We start from the raw sequence: 14,200 nt of genomic DNA, 5'->3' as shown, positions 1-14,200 counted from the left end.
AAACTGAATTAATTCTGAATTTTAATAATTTCTCTGTATATGTTGGCCCCCCTACTCACGTTAAAACTGAGTAAAATACACACTTCGCTGTCATGTTTAGTAGTCTACACGATCACTACAGTTCACCGAATAATAAATTCAAAACTAGAAGGGAAATATAGCTATGAAACTACGTCATCTTGCCATGGTCCAGATTAATTATTTTCACGACACAAAAATCTTTCAAAAGTTACCAACATTTTAATGTCCTTCCTTACGTTTCTGGTCTTAGATTTATTAAACAATAAAATACTACTGATAAACCCATTCATCGCTGGATTTTCAATCTCTCTACTAAAGTTCTGACATATAAAAATAGCGATATATAAAGAACATTACCTTTTTATTTAACTTAGGTCAGGCACATAACTTTTTATCAACACTGTGGACATTAAGCCACTCCGAGTATACAATACGTAACGGTTATTTGAAAGGCGTGATTACATTTAATACTTTAAATTTATTCTTAAAGTAGCTACACTTATTAGACGCAATTATATGCATAGCGAAAAGGTGTTTTTGTTTAGACTGAAATCATCAAGCAAATATAGTATTCACTATTAAAAAATATAACACAACATGTCATCAGGTAGGTGTCACTACACACATACACAAAAACAACAAATAGACGATTTCGGTATTCAATGGTAACTGATAAAACGTTTGACATACGACTTTACCATAGAAAACCGTGTATACTCAAGTAACGTTTCACCATTAAAGTTTACCCTTTGTGCGTGTCAAAACATAAGATTGTATTTAAAATTATTATATAGAAGTTAGTCGAAACCTGTCTATAATATTAACAATATAATAAGGGTCTTCCGAGATTCAGTATTAGTTCACAAGTGTATTAAGATGCAACTGTTCAAGTCTTGCTTTAAAAAAATTGACAAAGTTCGAACTTACTTTGCACAAGTGCTTTCACAACAGCCTAGCATTCTTCTCAATTTAATACGAGACCGTTTTCAACCACACTTATATTTCCTTCAGTTTGAGCTTTATAAAGTTTTAAACCAGTGACTGTTAATGACTGTACGGATATTTCACATCATAGTTATAACGCTGAGTGCACAGGATATTTTTCAAATATTAAAAAAATACAACGCTATTTTCTCCTATCATTACGAAGACTTCCTTCGGTACCAACTACGCAGTACGTGGAACTTGACCACAAAATGCTTTCTGTCAGCAGATATGTCAAGCAAACATACAACAGACACACCAACTCCTCCCTCGGAATTCCGAAGCGTACACCGGACACAGGCACTACGAGTGACTTCCCAGAGTAAATAGCGAGCCTTGCCGGAGAAGAGAGGGTTATACAGTTTAACGTAATAGAAATAGCTTTCTATCCACTACATGTGTACACAAACAGGCCCGAGTCTGATATCTCGTTGTTGCGAAGTGCCGTCTGCTCTATTTTGTAAAAAGAAGGGGGTAAGAACATTTTTTTCATTTTTCCAGTTTTCCTTACTTCAAGAGTTAGGGGGGGATCTGATTAAGGTGTTTAAGACTGTCAGGGGAATTGACAGTGATGATGTATCATTTTTTTTCATATTTAACAGTGAGAAGAGTAGAAACTATGAAACAGAAGTGTAAATTTTGGCAAGATAGAAGTCATCTTCAGCTAAGGTAGTTTTATTTTTCTAACAGGGAGGTAGACCTTTGGAATGGGTTGTCTCTGGATGTTGTACAGACAGTAAATTTAAGTGAGTTTAAGAGAAAGCTTGATAAATACATGAATGATAAGAGCTAGCTTTAAGATTTATTAAAATTTATTTATTACCAGTTTTAGGTTAGAGGATGGAACAGCAGGGATAAATCAATAGGTTCCATCTCGTCTCAAAACGTTACATACTTAAGAGACTATGCTGGAAAAACTGTTTCCTGTCAGCTCAGTACAAGTCCAATGTACCAAATTTGGCTCGTTATACTTATAATGCTTGAGCAAGAGTTATAAAATACGATGATTTAAGGGTTAACTGGCACGATCACTAACATGCTTTCGTAAGAATTCATTTCTGAAACGAAGATCTAGGCTTCGTTGGAAGTATTAAAATGTATCTAGGTGACTTATTTGTCTATGACTTCTCGTTTTCTGATCTTTTAAAGGGGTTTACTACAAAACAACGATATATGAATAATAAATCACGATGACAAAAACAAATGTTAAAAACTTTGTTCCCTCGAACAATAAGTGGATAGATACACTTCTATCACTAGAAAGCTAAGACTTTTTCAGTCGTAATCAAAACGGCAGAACCTGAACTTTATACAGGTCGGACGAAAATAAAACATAACTTGGGTGACAAACCTAAAACGTAGGAAAAGTAGAAGATTGAAAACTTCAAACAAACACGGTTTCACAGCCCGATTTTATTACCTTCTGGTTAGAGAAAGTTATCTATACAGAACGAAATTAAAATCAATATAGTTCAGTATACCGAATTAAATATACTTTACTAGCATCTTACTAATAACAATTTGTTCTTCATGAGTTGGGTACCCTCACTGTTAACGGTAGCTACAAATGTAAGCTTGATAACAGTTACAAATTTTATAACAATGTATAATAAGTAAATTGAAATATGGACTAAATCCAATTGTAAGTTCAATAAGACAAAGTAAAAGTTAATTTTTCGAAAACGTCACTCGCTTTCATGATGACAGGTTAAACGCGTCTTTGTTTAAAACTGGTTTTCTGATATATGAAAACCAGCTTAAAATATTTAAAAAAATTACCTTTTATTACTATGTTGGTTAATTGTCGGACAGCTGAATGGCTAACCTCGATGGAACAAAGGGCTTCCTGTTTGGTTGATCGCTCTATGTAGAAAAGCGATATGGAAAGTTACTGTTAACTTTGATACGTACGTTTGTAATATTACATTTAAAGTAAAAATAACTTTTTTTTTTCAAAATACAACTATTACTAAAGAAAACAGCTTATGTAACAATGTAATTCCTTTACGGTTCAACCTAACTGAAAATACTTTTTCGTATAGCCTTGAATACTTTGAGTATGCGTGTATGCTCTGTTGTTTTTCACTGACCGTATAGCCCCCCAGTGGCTCAGCGGTATGTCTGCGGACTTACACGCTAAAATCCGGGTTTCGATACCCGTGGTGGGCAGAGCACAGATAGCCCATTGTGTAGCTTTGTGCTTAATTCAAAACAACAACTGACCGTATAGTGAGAGGTTCAGAACTCCATTCAAATATCCAAAAAGTTATCTCAATCAATTATGATTCATTGTGCTTGAATGTTTTACTTTTTCGTAGATGTAAATAGTTTTTCTAAAATAACTACATGGAAGTTAAAAATATAAAACGTTTAGATTTATTAATTTAAAATACATTTGGAATTATATAGTATATATTATCAGGGTTAGTACTGAAATGAGTGTATAAAAATTACGTGAAGCTAAGACTTAGAATAAAAACAACAGTGTTTAAATTTCAATAATAACTTCTGATCAGAGAAAACAACATACCTATATTATACAGTATATATTATCAGCTTTAGTACTGAGAGTATAAAAATTGTGTGAAGTTAACATGTTTTAACGTGAAAGATTTAGAATAAAAACACAACAGAATATTCAAATTTCAATAATAATTTCTGGTCAGAGAAAACAACATACCTAGATCAAACAGAAAACTCAACCCGGCAATCAGTATAGCTAATTAAATTTACTGTTCTAATCAGAATATAATGTTTCATCATTTGTTAATTATATTTTCGAGGGTTATCATAACTTGAATCACAAGTATAATCTGGATGGGAATAAACTTTATAGTAAAAAAACACGACAAAAACAGTTCTTAGTGTAATATCCGAGCAGTCTCTAAAGCCAACCAAGCAGTGTGCTGTTGCTACTAGTAGGGCAAATAGGATTTTAGGTTGTATTCACAGAAATATTGAAAACAAGTCTAAAGAGATTACAAATTCATTGTATATGTCATTAGTTAGCCCACATTTGGAAAAATGTGTCCAGTCTTGGGCTTCTTACCTTAGGAAAGACATCGAATTGTGTAAAAATAGTTCAACGAAAGGTTGCTAAAATAGCGTTTGGGGTGGAGGGGTTGTCATATGAGAAGCTAAAATCTCTCAAACCTCAGAAAAGTCAGGGGGGAATCTTATTCATATGTTTAACATTGTAAAGGGAATAAATTGTGTTGATACATCATTTTTCATATTTAACAGCGAGAACAGTAAGACAAGGGGATATAAATATACATTTTGACAGGGTAAGAGTCGTATTCAGCTAAAAAGACAGTCTTATTTTTCCAAGAGGGTGGATACTCCGTTGGAACGGGTTGCCTTCAGATATTGTAAAGGCAGTAAATTTAAATACGTGTAAGATAAAGTTTGATAAGTATATGAATGATAAGAGCTGGCTTCGAGGTCTTTTAAAGTATATTTAGTTCAAAGTGTTTAACATTCGAGATAGACCAATAGGTTCCAAAACACTTGTTAGTACTCTTCGTATCATATTATTTTAAAAGTCTGAAGTAAATGCATGTTAAGAGTATTTATAATTTAGAAATAAAGTCTACATTTATTTTTAAAAATTTTGTCAGTTTGTGGGATTTACGAGTTTGACAAAGCGATTAATTTTCTGTTATCGCTTGTTCTAATCCTACTAGTGAATAATACTAGTTACATTTAGACTATAATATAATTCTTGATCCAATAATCTAGTTTAGCACTAAGACGTTACTGTTCCTTAAGCCTAAGCCTACAACGTTACAACGAAAACTTGGAAACATGTAACGAAGCAACTAACTACGATATTTGAACTTAAACAATGACTATATCTATAATATAATCCTAATTGAAAAGGATAGAATAAAATATACCTTTTATACAATAGAAGATTTTTGTTGTAAACAGTAGACTTAATAGTTAAACGAAAACACTAACCCTAAAGAATATTACGACGCCACCTTACGAAACTTTAATAGCAATGATATTATGATAACGTCAAAGCGCACTCTAGTGTTAGTAACAAAATTTCTCTGTGAAAAAAAATTAAATCTCTAAATTTAAAATATATCATTTATAAGATTTATAAATATTTTCTTTAAGTAACATGCACGTTGAAAATGTTTTAAAATGTTTTGACAATCATGTGTTTAACTGTCAATTTAATTTTTTAACAATTTCTAGAAATAACTAAACATTTGCATTTTGCAAATCAGTAATTATTTTTATTATTGGACAATAATTTTTCTTTATGCTTGTAATTATAGTGCAATTATAAAATTTCAACTTAGGGACGATTAAAAAATATTCACAACGAAAAAATGATTGATGTGGTTTATTTTGAATTTCGCGCAAAGCTACATGAGAGCTATCTGCGCTAGCCGTCACTAATTTAGCAGTGTAAGACTAGATGGAAAGCAACTAGTCATCACTAATTGGGCTATTCTTTTATCAACGAACAGTAGGATTGACCGTGACTTTATAACGCCCCCACGGCTGAAAGAGAGAGTATGATTGTCTCTATAGGAATTCGAACCTGTGACCCTTAGATTACGATTGGGGTGCTGTAATCACCTGGCCTGAGATAAGGAAAACAAAATAAAACTTTACGAAATAAACCCCAACTTTAACATTTCACACACTTCGTAAAAAAATATCAAAATGGATACAACTTTCGTAAAAACTTTAAAGCTTAAAAATGAGAATTATGTGAATAAAACTTTATATTTGAATAGTTCCTATACAAAACGCCCCCCAGTGGCTCAGCGGTATGTTTGCGGACTTATAACGCTAAAAACCGTGTTTTAATACTCGTGGTGGGCAGAGCACAGATAGCCCATTGTGTAGCTTTGTGGTCAATTCAAAACAACAGCAATAACAACCTATACAAAACATACTTTCCATTGAAGAAGACAATAACTTATGATACCAACATTTTTCCCGAAATAAAATGGCCTTGGATATTTTCACGACAACAAATTATTTCTTAAATGTAGTCTTTAGCGAGTATTTTGTACATAAACAATGAACACTGATGATTTTGGAAGAAAAAAAAAAGCTTTGAAAAGCTTTCTTAGAATAGGAGATCGTCAAAATATATGACGTTAAAGCTTCTTCCAAAAATAAAAGCTACATATTTGGGTATTTTTCTATATATATTTATAAACATGGAGATAACTGTATTTTAATATAGCAGTAATATATGGGTTAAGATGTTCTGTTAATTTGTAAAACACAGCAGAATTTATAGACTCAAAGTTTAATTAAATTTTTAACACTAAATCAGTTGATTTTTTCCTTTAAAAATAAAACAAGATAACAGTCCGAGAAATAAATATAGACCTTTACTCTTTCATAAACGTGGTAAACAAGATATTGAAAATTCCTAACAGTACATTTCTTCTCTTCAATAGGAAAGCAAATTAAAGATGGACAAAATATCAATTAAAACCTTGAAAAAATGAGAAATTTGTCGGTGGAATTTTATATTTTATATGTCCTTATACAATATATAATTTCCCTGGAAAAAGATGATAACGTGTGATACAAACTTTTTATTTCTCAAAATAAAGCAGCCTCGTGTATTTTCACGGAAATAAATGGTTTCTAAAGGGTTTGTTCTCTTTAGTCCAGAATTGTAATTAGATTTCAACTCAACTAATTCCTCCATTATTTATTTGTTTATTTTTGAATTTTACGCAAAGCTGCACGAGAGCTATCTGCGCTAGTCGTCCCAAATGTAGTAGTGTAAGACTAGAGGGAAGGCAGCTAGTCATCATCACCCATCCAATTACAATAAATAAAATGTGACGTGGTGAGTTAAATAATTATAAGCAATAAGCTAGCCTAGGGCTTTAACTTGGTGCACTACGGGAGACCAACACTAAACTAATTAACTTAAAAATTACTTACGTACAATAGGTGGCAGGAGTACTCTGAATGTATGCAGATCATAATGTAAAAAAAATCATAGAAACTTCCAACTATACCAACAGGTTATGTTTTTTTGGTTATTTTTGGTATTATTGACTTATCTGTTTGGGAAAGCAGAAGATCCATTTGACTCTCATATCATGTTTCCAGTTTATTTGAATTAGTTTTATAATACCAACTACAGTCCCAAAAATACCAACCGTAGGTACCTTTGTGCAGCAGCTTTTTCCTCCCCTGTGCATATATATACAGGTGTGTTTGATTTTCGTATTTGGGTTTTTTTTTCCTGACTGAATTATATTGGCTTAACATAATGTTATATATATAGTGAAGTTATATAGATTGTTAATGCTCCAAAAGATTGATTAACTACTTACATAAGTTTGGATGAAATCTCCAAGTGGTAAGCTATGAGTGGTGAGCATTTCTTGGATTGAAACATTTAATGTCAAAATTTTACCTGCATGTCATACAGTTACAATTAGTATGTATATATATCACACAATAAATTTTTTGCGATTTTCTTAAAAAGAATTTTTTATTTGAACATAATAGATGATGGATAAATATAAATTACTGATTTATTACTATTTTGAATACAAGCGGACTAGTTGTGACACAATAGAAAGTAATTATTAATAATTTTCAACACGTGCTAGGATTTGAGACAAAGTTTTATCTTCAAAATGAACAAGAACTAGCTCTTCCCTTTCGGATGGCTAAGCATGGCCAGCTGGTTAGGGCGATCGGCTCGTAATGTGAGGGTTGCGGGTTCAAATCCTCGTCACACCAAGAATGCTCGCCCTTTCAGCCGTGGGGGCGCTATGTGACGGTCAATCCCACTTTTCATTGGCAAAAGAGAAGCCCAGGAGTTGGAGATGGGTGTTTATGACTAGCTACCTTCCCTCTAGTCTTACACTGCTAAATTAGGGACGGCCAGCGCAGATACCTCTCGTGTAGCTTTGCACAAAATTCAAAAACAAACAAACAAATCAATTTGATCTCAATATTAGGACATCTCAAACTACTAAGCCCCTGATAGCTTTAGTTCCTATGTACACGATCTGTAGTGAATCTTTAAATTTATAAATAAGGAAACTGAAGACAAAAACCAGTTAACAATGGATTTTGTATAATGACTAGTCAATAGCGTATTTGTTTAACTTGATATCTACTTCAATAAAATACAGCTCAACAAATGCACAATGGGGCTTTTTTCACGTTAGAGAAACATTATATTTTGTGGGAAAACAAAAGCACAGTAAGAGAAATCTCACCTTACATCCTGTATTATCACACTTAAAGAAAACAAATATATATAAAAATATTTTATTTTTACTATTTTTTTCAAATTAAATGTTTGTTTTGTTACTATGGCTATGATTATTTTATCATATCCAAATAAAAAAGTCGTCCATTTTGAAAGCTATGTCATTTTCTATTTCTTTATCATTTCTGAATAAATATTTTAAAGTGTTGAGGTGTATAAGTATAGGTGTATAATTTTGATAAGTGTTTTTAAAGGAAAACGTGTCTCTATCAATTTTAATGTATTTTAAATTAGAAGGAACACTCATTTTTTTATCTTTGCTTCATTAAACTGATTTCATGAACATTTGTCGACAAAATAATTTCTTGTGTATTTACATACTAAAAAATGGATTTTGTTTGTTTTTTGAATTTCGCACAAAGCTACTCGAGGGCTATCTGTGCTAGCCGCCCCTAATTTAGCAGTGTAAGACTAGAGGGAAAGCAGCTAGTCATCACCACCCACCGCCAACTCTTGGGCTACTCTTTCACCAACGAATAGTGGGATTGATCCTCACATTATAACGCACACACGGCTGAAAGGGCAAACATGTTTGGCACGACGGGGATGCGAACCCGCGACCCTCGGATTACGAATCGCACACCTTAACACGCTTGGCCATGCCGGGCCTTAAAAAATGGATATTGCTGTCGGTTGGTTATCGTTAAACACGTAGTTACATAACGGACAAAGCTTGTCTACCACGAGCATTGAAACTCGATTTTTAGTGTAGTACGTCTGCCCTGAGCCACAAATAGCCAGTTAATATTGCAAGTCACTCATACGTTTTAATGGTGACAATTCGTGATTATATTATATATAATCAGATATGATCTAAAAATGTATTTGTTTAAAATCCATTTATTTTCAAACTGCTTGTTTTTAGGAATCGCATTTTTGTGAATTTTTTTATAAATATTTTAGCAGGAAATAAAGAATTGAATGACGTTTCGATATTGAAGTAATTTTAATTTCGAATAGTTGTGGAAGAATAACTTTACACCAACCTATTATGATATTTTAACGTTTAATTTCATATTTCAAACTTTCATAAAGTGTAGAAAATGAAAAGTCACATACTCAATAGTATTTTTTTTTTTACCGAAATCTCAAGTTCACTATTTCATAATACTTTTAATTTAACGAAAAGCCAATTATACAACTCCAATGATCTAGCATCTGGAATCACTTTCCTATTGCAACATGACTCGAAAGTGGAAAATAATACTAACATTCTAAGGTTTAAACCTTCCTATTATATTTAGAATTTACGTACAACCATCAAATGGTGAGATGCACTTTCTTTATAGAGATTTTATGTTACATAAAACTTTGTGTAAATAGTGTTTATTTGTTTTTGAATTTCGCGCAAAGCTACACGAGGCCTATCTGTGCTAGCCGTATCTAATTTAGCAGTGTAAGACTAGAGAGGGAAGGCAGCGAGTCATCATCGACCACCGCCAACTCTTGGGCTACTCTTCTATCAACGAATACTGGGATTGACCGAACATTATAACGCCCCCACAGTTGAAAGGGTAAGCATGTTCTGTGTGATGGGGATTCGAACTCGCGACTCTCAGATTACGATTCGAAAGCCTTAACCACCTGGCTATACTGTGCCTGAAGAATAAACGAAAGAAAAAAGATGGCTGTAGGTTTTAATTTATAATACTTGCAATCTCAGCCATCATAATCCCACAGAATTTAACCAATCAGGAGTCCTTTCTGGTTTGATATTAAAGACGTAAATTGTATATTATAATCACTGTTCGTGAAGGAATGGAATTTCTGTTTATAGGTGTATGTACGTACATGTGTGTGTTTTCTTACAGCAAATCCACATCAGGCTATCTACTGAGTCCACCGTGGGGAATCGAGCCGCTGATGTTAGCGTTGTAAATCCGTAAACTTGCCGCTGTACCAGCGGGAGACATATAAAGGTGTATGAAAGTACTTACGTGTTTCGCTTTAACTCCGAAACTTAATTAAACATGTTAAAATCTTACGATAAATATAATATAGTTCAAATTTATTCATTACAAGCCAATTACTAAATTCGTGTTGAAAGTTTAACAAATCTTATGCGCAAGGAATGTTCGCTTTTTTGTGTGAAAAGAAGCGTTTATTTATGTGATTATTTTGTTGTTTCTCAGCAGTAACAAGGAAGACGATTTATCGAATGTACCACTGAGAAATATAAACAGGATTAACACGCGTAGTTCAATACAAATATAATTTCGGATTTACATAACTAAAATCAGCGGTTCGATTCCCTTCGGTGGACTCAGCAGCTAGCCCGATGTGGCTTTGCTATAAGAAAAACATACAAAAATATAATATTTACATTTATTTTCGAATGAATTGAAAAATGATAAATACGTACGTAAATTTTACAAATTATTTTATTTGTTGTTTAATGACACACGTTTTGAAGACGAAATGAATGATTTAAAAGGCGTAAAAATTCATTTTTTTTTTGTTATAACAAGTTCGTTAAGTTTGTAAACGACTTGTGCTTATTCAGTTCGTTATTGGATCCATTTATCAGTTCAAGAAACAGATAAGTTAAGTTTCCCTTTTTTATTTTATTTTTTATCAAAAAAATCTTAAAGTCAATACCAATAAACAGGATTTGAGAATAAACTTCAAACTTGTTGGTTTCATGTGTGACAAAAAGACAGGTTTATAATAAAGCTTGGTTTGTTTTGAAGTTCGTGCAAAGCTACGCGAGGGCTATTTGCACTAGCTGTCCCTAATTGTTTGTTTAACTGAACAACATTCGTAGAATGAAGCGACAACATGTAGGTATTCTAGTTAAGTTAGACTTTGTTCGAAATGATCATATATCCACCTAGTAAGCTGTAGGTATGTATCTCAGAACGGCTGGTATGGGTATTAACACTTTTATTAATAAGGAGAGAACAACGTCACCTTCAGGTTAAAAACCAGCTGTTCTGTAATACATTTTTATTTCAAGTGGGTCTCTCGACATCAAGAACCTGTAGGTGTACTTGTAAAAGTGAACATTGTTCAAAAGGATCGTTCGTTTTCCTCTGGCGATATTTTGAGAACAAAAAATGCGATAACGATTACCAAAATTCTAGTTTAATATATCAAGTATCGTGAATATAAAAATTTAATAACAGAACGTTTTTTGTAATATTGTTTCAAGATAGCTTTATTAAATCTATAATCTCTCCAAAACAGATGTCGCAACAGTCACGTGTGTAAACTTACAGTTTCATAGACTAAATTCTCGTATAAAGATCGCGAGACATGAAATAACAAGAAACCTATTATTGTTAAATCTGTTAGAAACAGAATGTTTTGTCTTGGTTTATGTTAGCTTTTTAGTTCTGACTGAACGAATTGTTGAAGGATCTGATTTAGTTGATTTGAACGAGATACCTTCTTCAGGCCTTTCACCAACACCCTGAAAATGAGAAAATAGTTGTTTGTTACCTGTGTATGTATATATATATATATATTTATATGCAAACTTACAATGCTATAATTCCGTCAGTTCATAACCCACGTTTCATGAAACAAAGTTTTATTTTTATGTGAGTTGCTTTCAAAGTTTCTTAATCTTTCTATATGATTTGTTATATTTATTCATTTTGAAATTAATTAAGTAGATATAACTTATAATTAATTAATGAAAATATGTAACTCGCTGGTCTGTATTTAAAGATAGAAGAAAAATAACTCATTGTATGCCTTTACAGCTGAAAAAAATCGAGGGTTCACCAGCATAATGCAGCTCGAACCTTGGCTCTCATAATCTTTATCTTTGAATGCTAACACCTATGCCTTACCCAGTCTCATTTGTTCATAAAAAGGATATTACGAAAACGTGCTTTAGTAAAAAAAAGTCTCTAATAACTTCTTAGTATTAATTGAAAGTGAATTTTAATGTGTTTTTTTCTTTCATTTTCATAGGCCTGGCATGGCCTACCGCGTTAAGGCGTACGCTTCGTAATCTTAGGGTCGTGGGTTCGCGCCCGAGTCGTGCCAAACATGCTCGCCCTCCCAGCCGTGGGGGCGTTATAATGTTACAGTCAATCCCACTATTCGTTGGTACAAGAGTAGCCTAAGAGTTGGTGGTGGGTGGTGATGACTAGCTGCCTTCCCTCTAGTCTTACACTACTAAATTAGGGACGGCTAGCACAGATAGCCCTTGAGTAGCTTTGTGCGAAATTTCAAAAAAACAAAACAAACTTTCATTTTTGTATACTAACCCCTTTGCTCAGGGGTAAGTTTGAGGGGCTTACATCACTAAAATCAGTGTTTCTATACTCGTGATGAGCACAACACAAATAGTCAATTGTGTGGATTTGTGCTTACCGACGAACAAACGAAAACAAATAATTATGTAAGAAAACTTGACTTTTTAGTACTTGAAAAAATTCACAGGAATTTCAACTTCATTTCGACCTCAAGTGCTTCACGTTTGACAAAATATAAAGTTAATGTAGATATAGCTTAATACGTTTCAGAAATATCTCAGAACATGATGATGGATATCTTTTGATGTATGTCCAAATATAATCTTATCAAATGTGTATTTCACACAATTAAACATAATGGTTTTAATGTGTTTTCATATAATTTTATCATTTCTGCACATAAAAATGTCTTTTCCCACGTTTACAGTACTTTCGGTAATGTTTCTAATATTTTAAATGTAATAACACACAGATTTCACGCTAAAAACAACATCAGAGTTTGTAATATACTCTGTCCTCCAAAGTGTATCGAAATACCCTTTCAAAATATGGTATGGCCCACCCAGCAGGGATGGTTAGTAAAGTTGGAAGGCACCTAAATATAATGAATTCCACAAATTTCAGAGAAATGAGATAATAAGCTACTTAGAGGTGAAAGAGGCAAGTTAAAGTAGAGGTGGAACCAAGTTTATTTGACCAAGCAAAGCGAGGGAATGTTCGCCACAGGTGCACTCGTTACGGCTGGGGTCCAGGGCTCTGAGGCGAGCCCTGGATTAAATCTAACGCATTCTTCTGCGAATTATTTTCCTAATCTTGATAATTTTTACTAGACAGAGTAAAATGTGGGGAGAGGCCCGGTACCCCTATTATTCTGCCACTGGAACTATAGAAAAGAGGTGTTTGTTCTCATCAACATGAACGTACCAAAGCAAGATTTGAAATTTCAGTAAAATTCTGACCAGATAGACACATATATATATTTACAAAGCACATGTGTTCGAATTTCCGTTCCAATGGTACAAGTGGTTGATAATGACCATTGGTTCTCCCAAAATGGGTTTAACCTCAGGTAAGCGCTTGATACAACTGGGTACACGAGAAAAAGGGTTTGTTTGTTTGTTTTTTTGAATTTCGCGCAAAGCTACTCTAGGGTTATCTGCGCTAGCCGTCCCTAATTTAGCAGTGTAAGACTAGAAGGAATGCAGCTAGTCATCACCGCCCACCGCCAACTCTTGGGCTACCATTTTACCAACGAATAGTGGGATTGACCGGAACATTATAACGCCCCCACAGCTGAAAGGGGAGCATGTTTGGTGCGACATGGATTCGAACCCGTGACCCTCAGATTACGAGTCGAATACCTTAACCCACGTGGCCGTGCCGGGCCGAGAACAAGGGAGGTAAAGATGTATTGTCATCTCTTTTCTCATCTCCTAACCTGAAGATGACCTAAAAAGGTCAAAACGTTGTTCTGTACTTTATTTTAATTAAAATACTTATATCCAACCGTATTGAGAATACATTTTTACTTTAAGTGGGTTTCTCGTCATCACGAAAGGAGGTAATGGGTCTCTTTCGTTCAAGGACAATAACCTCATAATATGGGGTAATGAGGAATTTTATTATAAATGTACGGAGTTTCGACAAGATTTTGTCATCTTCAAAACCTTTCATTTTTACTTACGTTATCAAGGTTTAT

The 14,200-nt window shown here is 33.5% G+C and overlaps 2 protein-coding genes and 1 long non-coding RNA gene across 13 annotated transcripts in view; 1 reads left to right on the top strand and 2 right to left on the bottom strand.

Moving 5' to 3' along the window:
• The window catches only part of LOC143231092 (serine/threonine-protein kinase PAK 4-like), a 32,192-nt gene extending 27,168 nt beyond the window's left edge, over positions 1 to 5,024 (bottom strand). For 2 of the 6 annotated variants that reach the window (XR_013016772.1, XM_076465642.1), the window contains exon 1: positions 949 to 1,311. Coding sequence is in view for 1 of the 6 variants with exons in the window: in XM_076465642.1 (XP_076321757.1) it covers positions 949 to 980 (32 nt within the window). In the remaining 5 variants the exon portion in view is untranslated. Of the gene's footprint in view, positions 1 to 948; positions 1,312 to 2,784; positions 2,869 to 4,904 lie in introns of those variants that run through there. The other 4 variants (XM_076465644.1, XM_076465646.1, XM_076465645.1 and 1 more) reach the window with 4 other exon arrangements.
• The window catches only part of LOC143231096 (uncharacterized), a 37,391-nt gene continuing 24,520 nt past the window's right edge, over positions 1,330 to 14,200 (top strand). The window contains exons 1-2 of one of the 2 annotated variants that reach the window (XR_013016774.1): positions 1,330 to 1,479; positions 9,647 to 9,807. This is a non-coding gene — a long non-coding RNA (uncharacterized LOC143231096). The remainder of the gene's footprint in view (positions 1,480 to 9,646; positions 9,808 to 14,200) is intronic. The other variant, XR_013016773.1, reaches the window with a different exon arrangement.
• Positions 11,423 to 14,200, bottom strand: part of LOC143231091 (uncharacterized) — a 53,520-nt gene continuing 50,742 nt past the window's right edge. For all 5 annotated transcript variants that reach the window (XM_076465638.1, XM_076465640.1, XM_076465637.1 and 2 more), the window contains one exon: positions 11,423 to 11,705. In XM_076465638.1, the coding sequence (XP_076321753.1) occupies positions 11,610 to 11,705 (96 nt within the window). In that variant the 3' untranslated portion in view covers positions 11,423 to 11,609. The remainder of the gene's footprint in view (positions 11,706 to 14,200) is intronic.

Source organism: Tachypleus tridentatus, chromosome 10, assembly GCF_004210375.1.
Source record: "Tachypleus tridentatus isolate NWPU-2018 chromosome 10, ASM421037v1, whole genome shotgun sequence".
Classification (NCBI taxonomy): Eukaryota; Metazoa; Arthropoda; class Merostomata; order Xiphosura; family Limulidae; genus Tachypleus; species Tachypleus tridentatus.
This window is presented reverse-complemented; position numbering and strand designations above follow the sequence as displayed.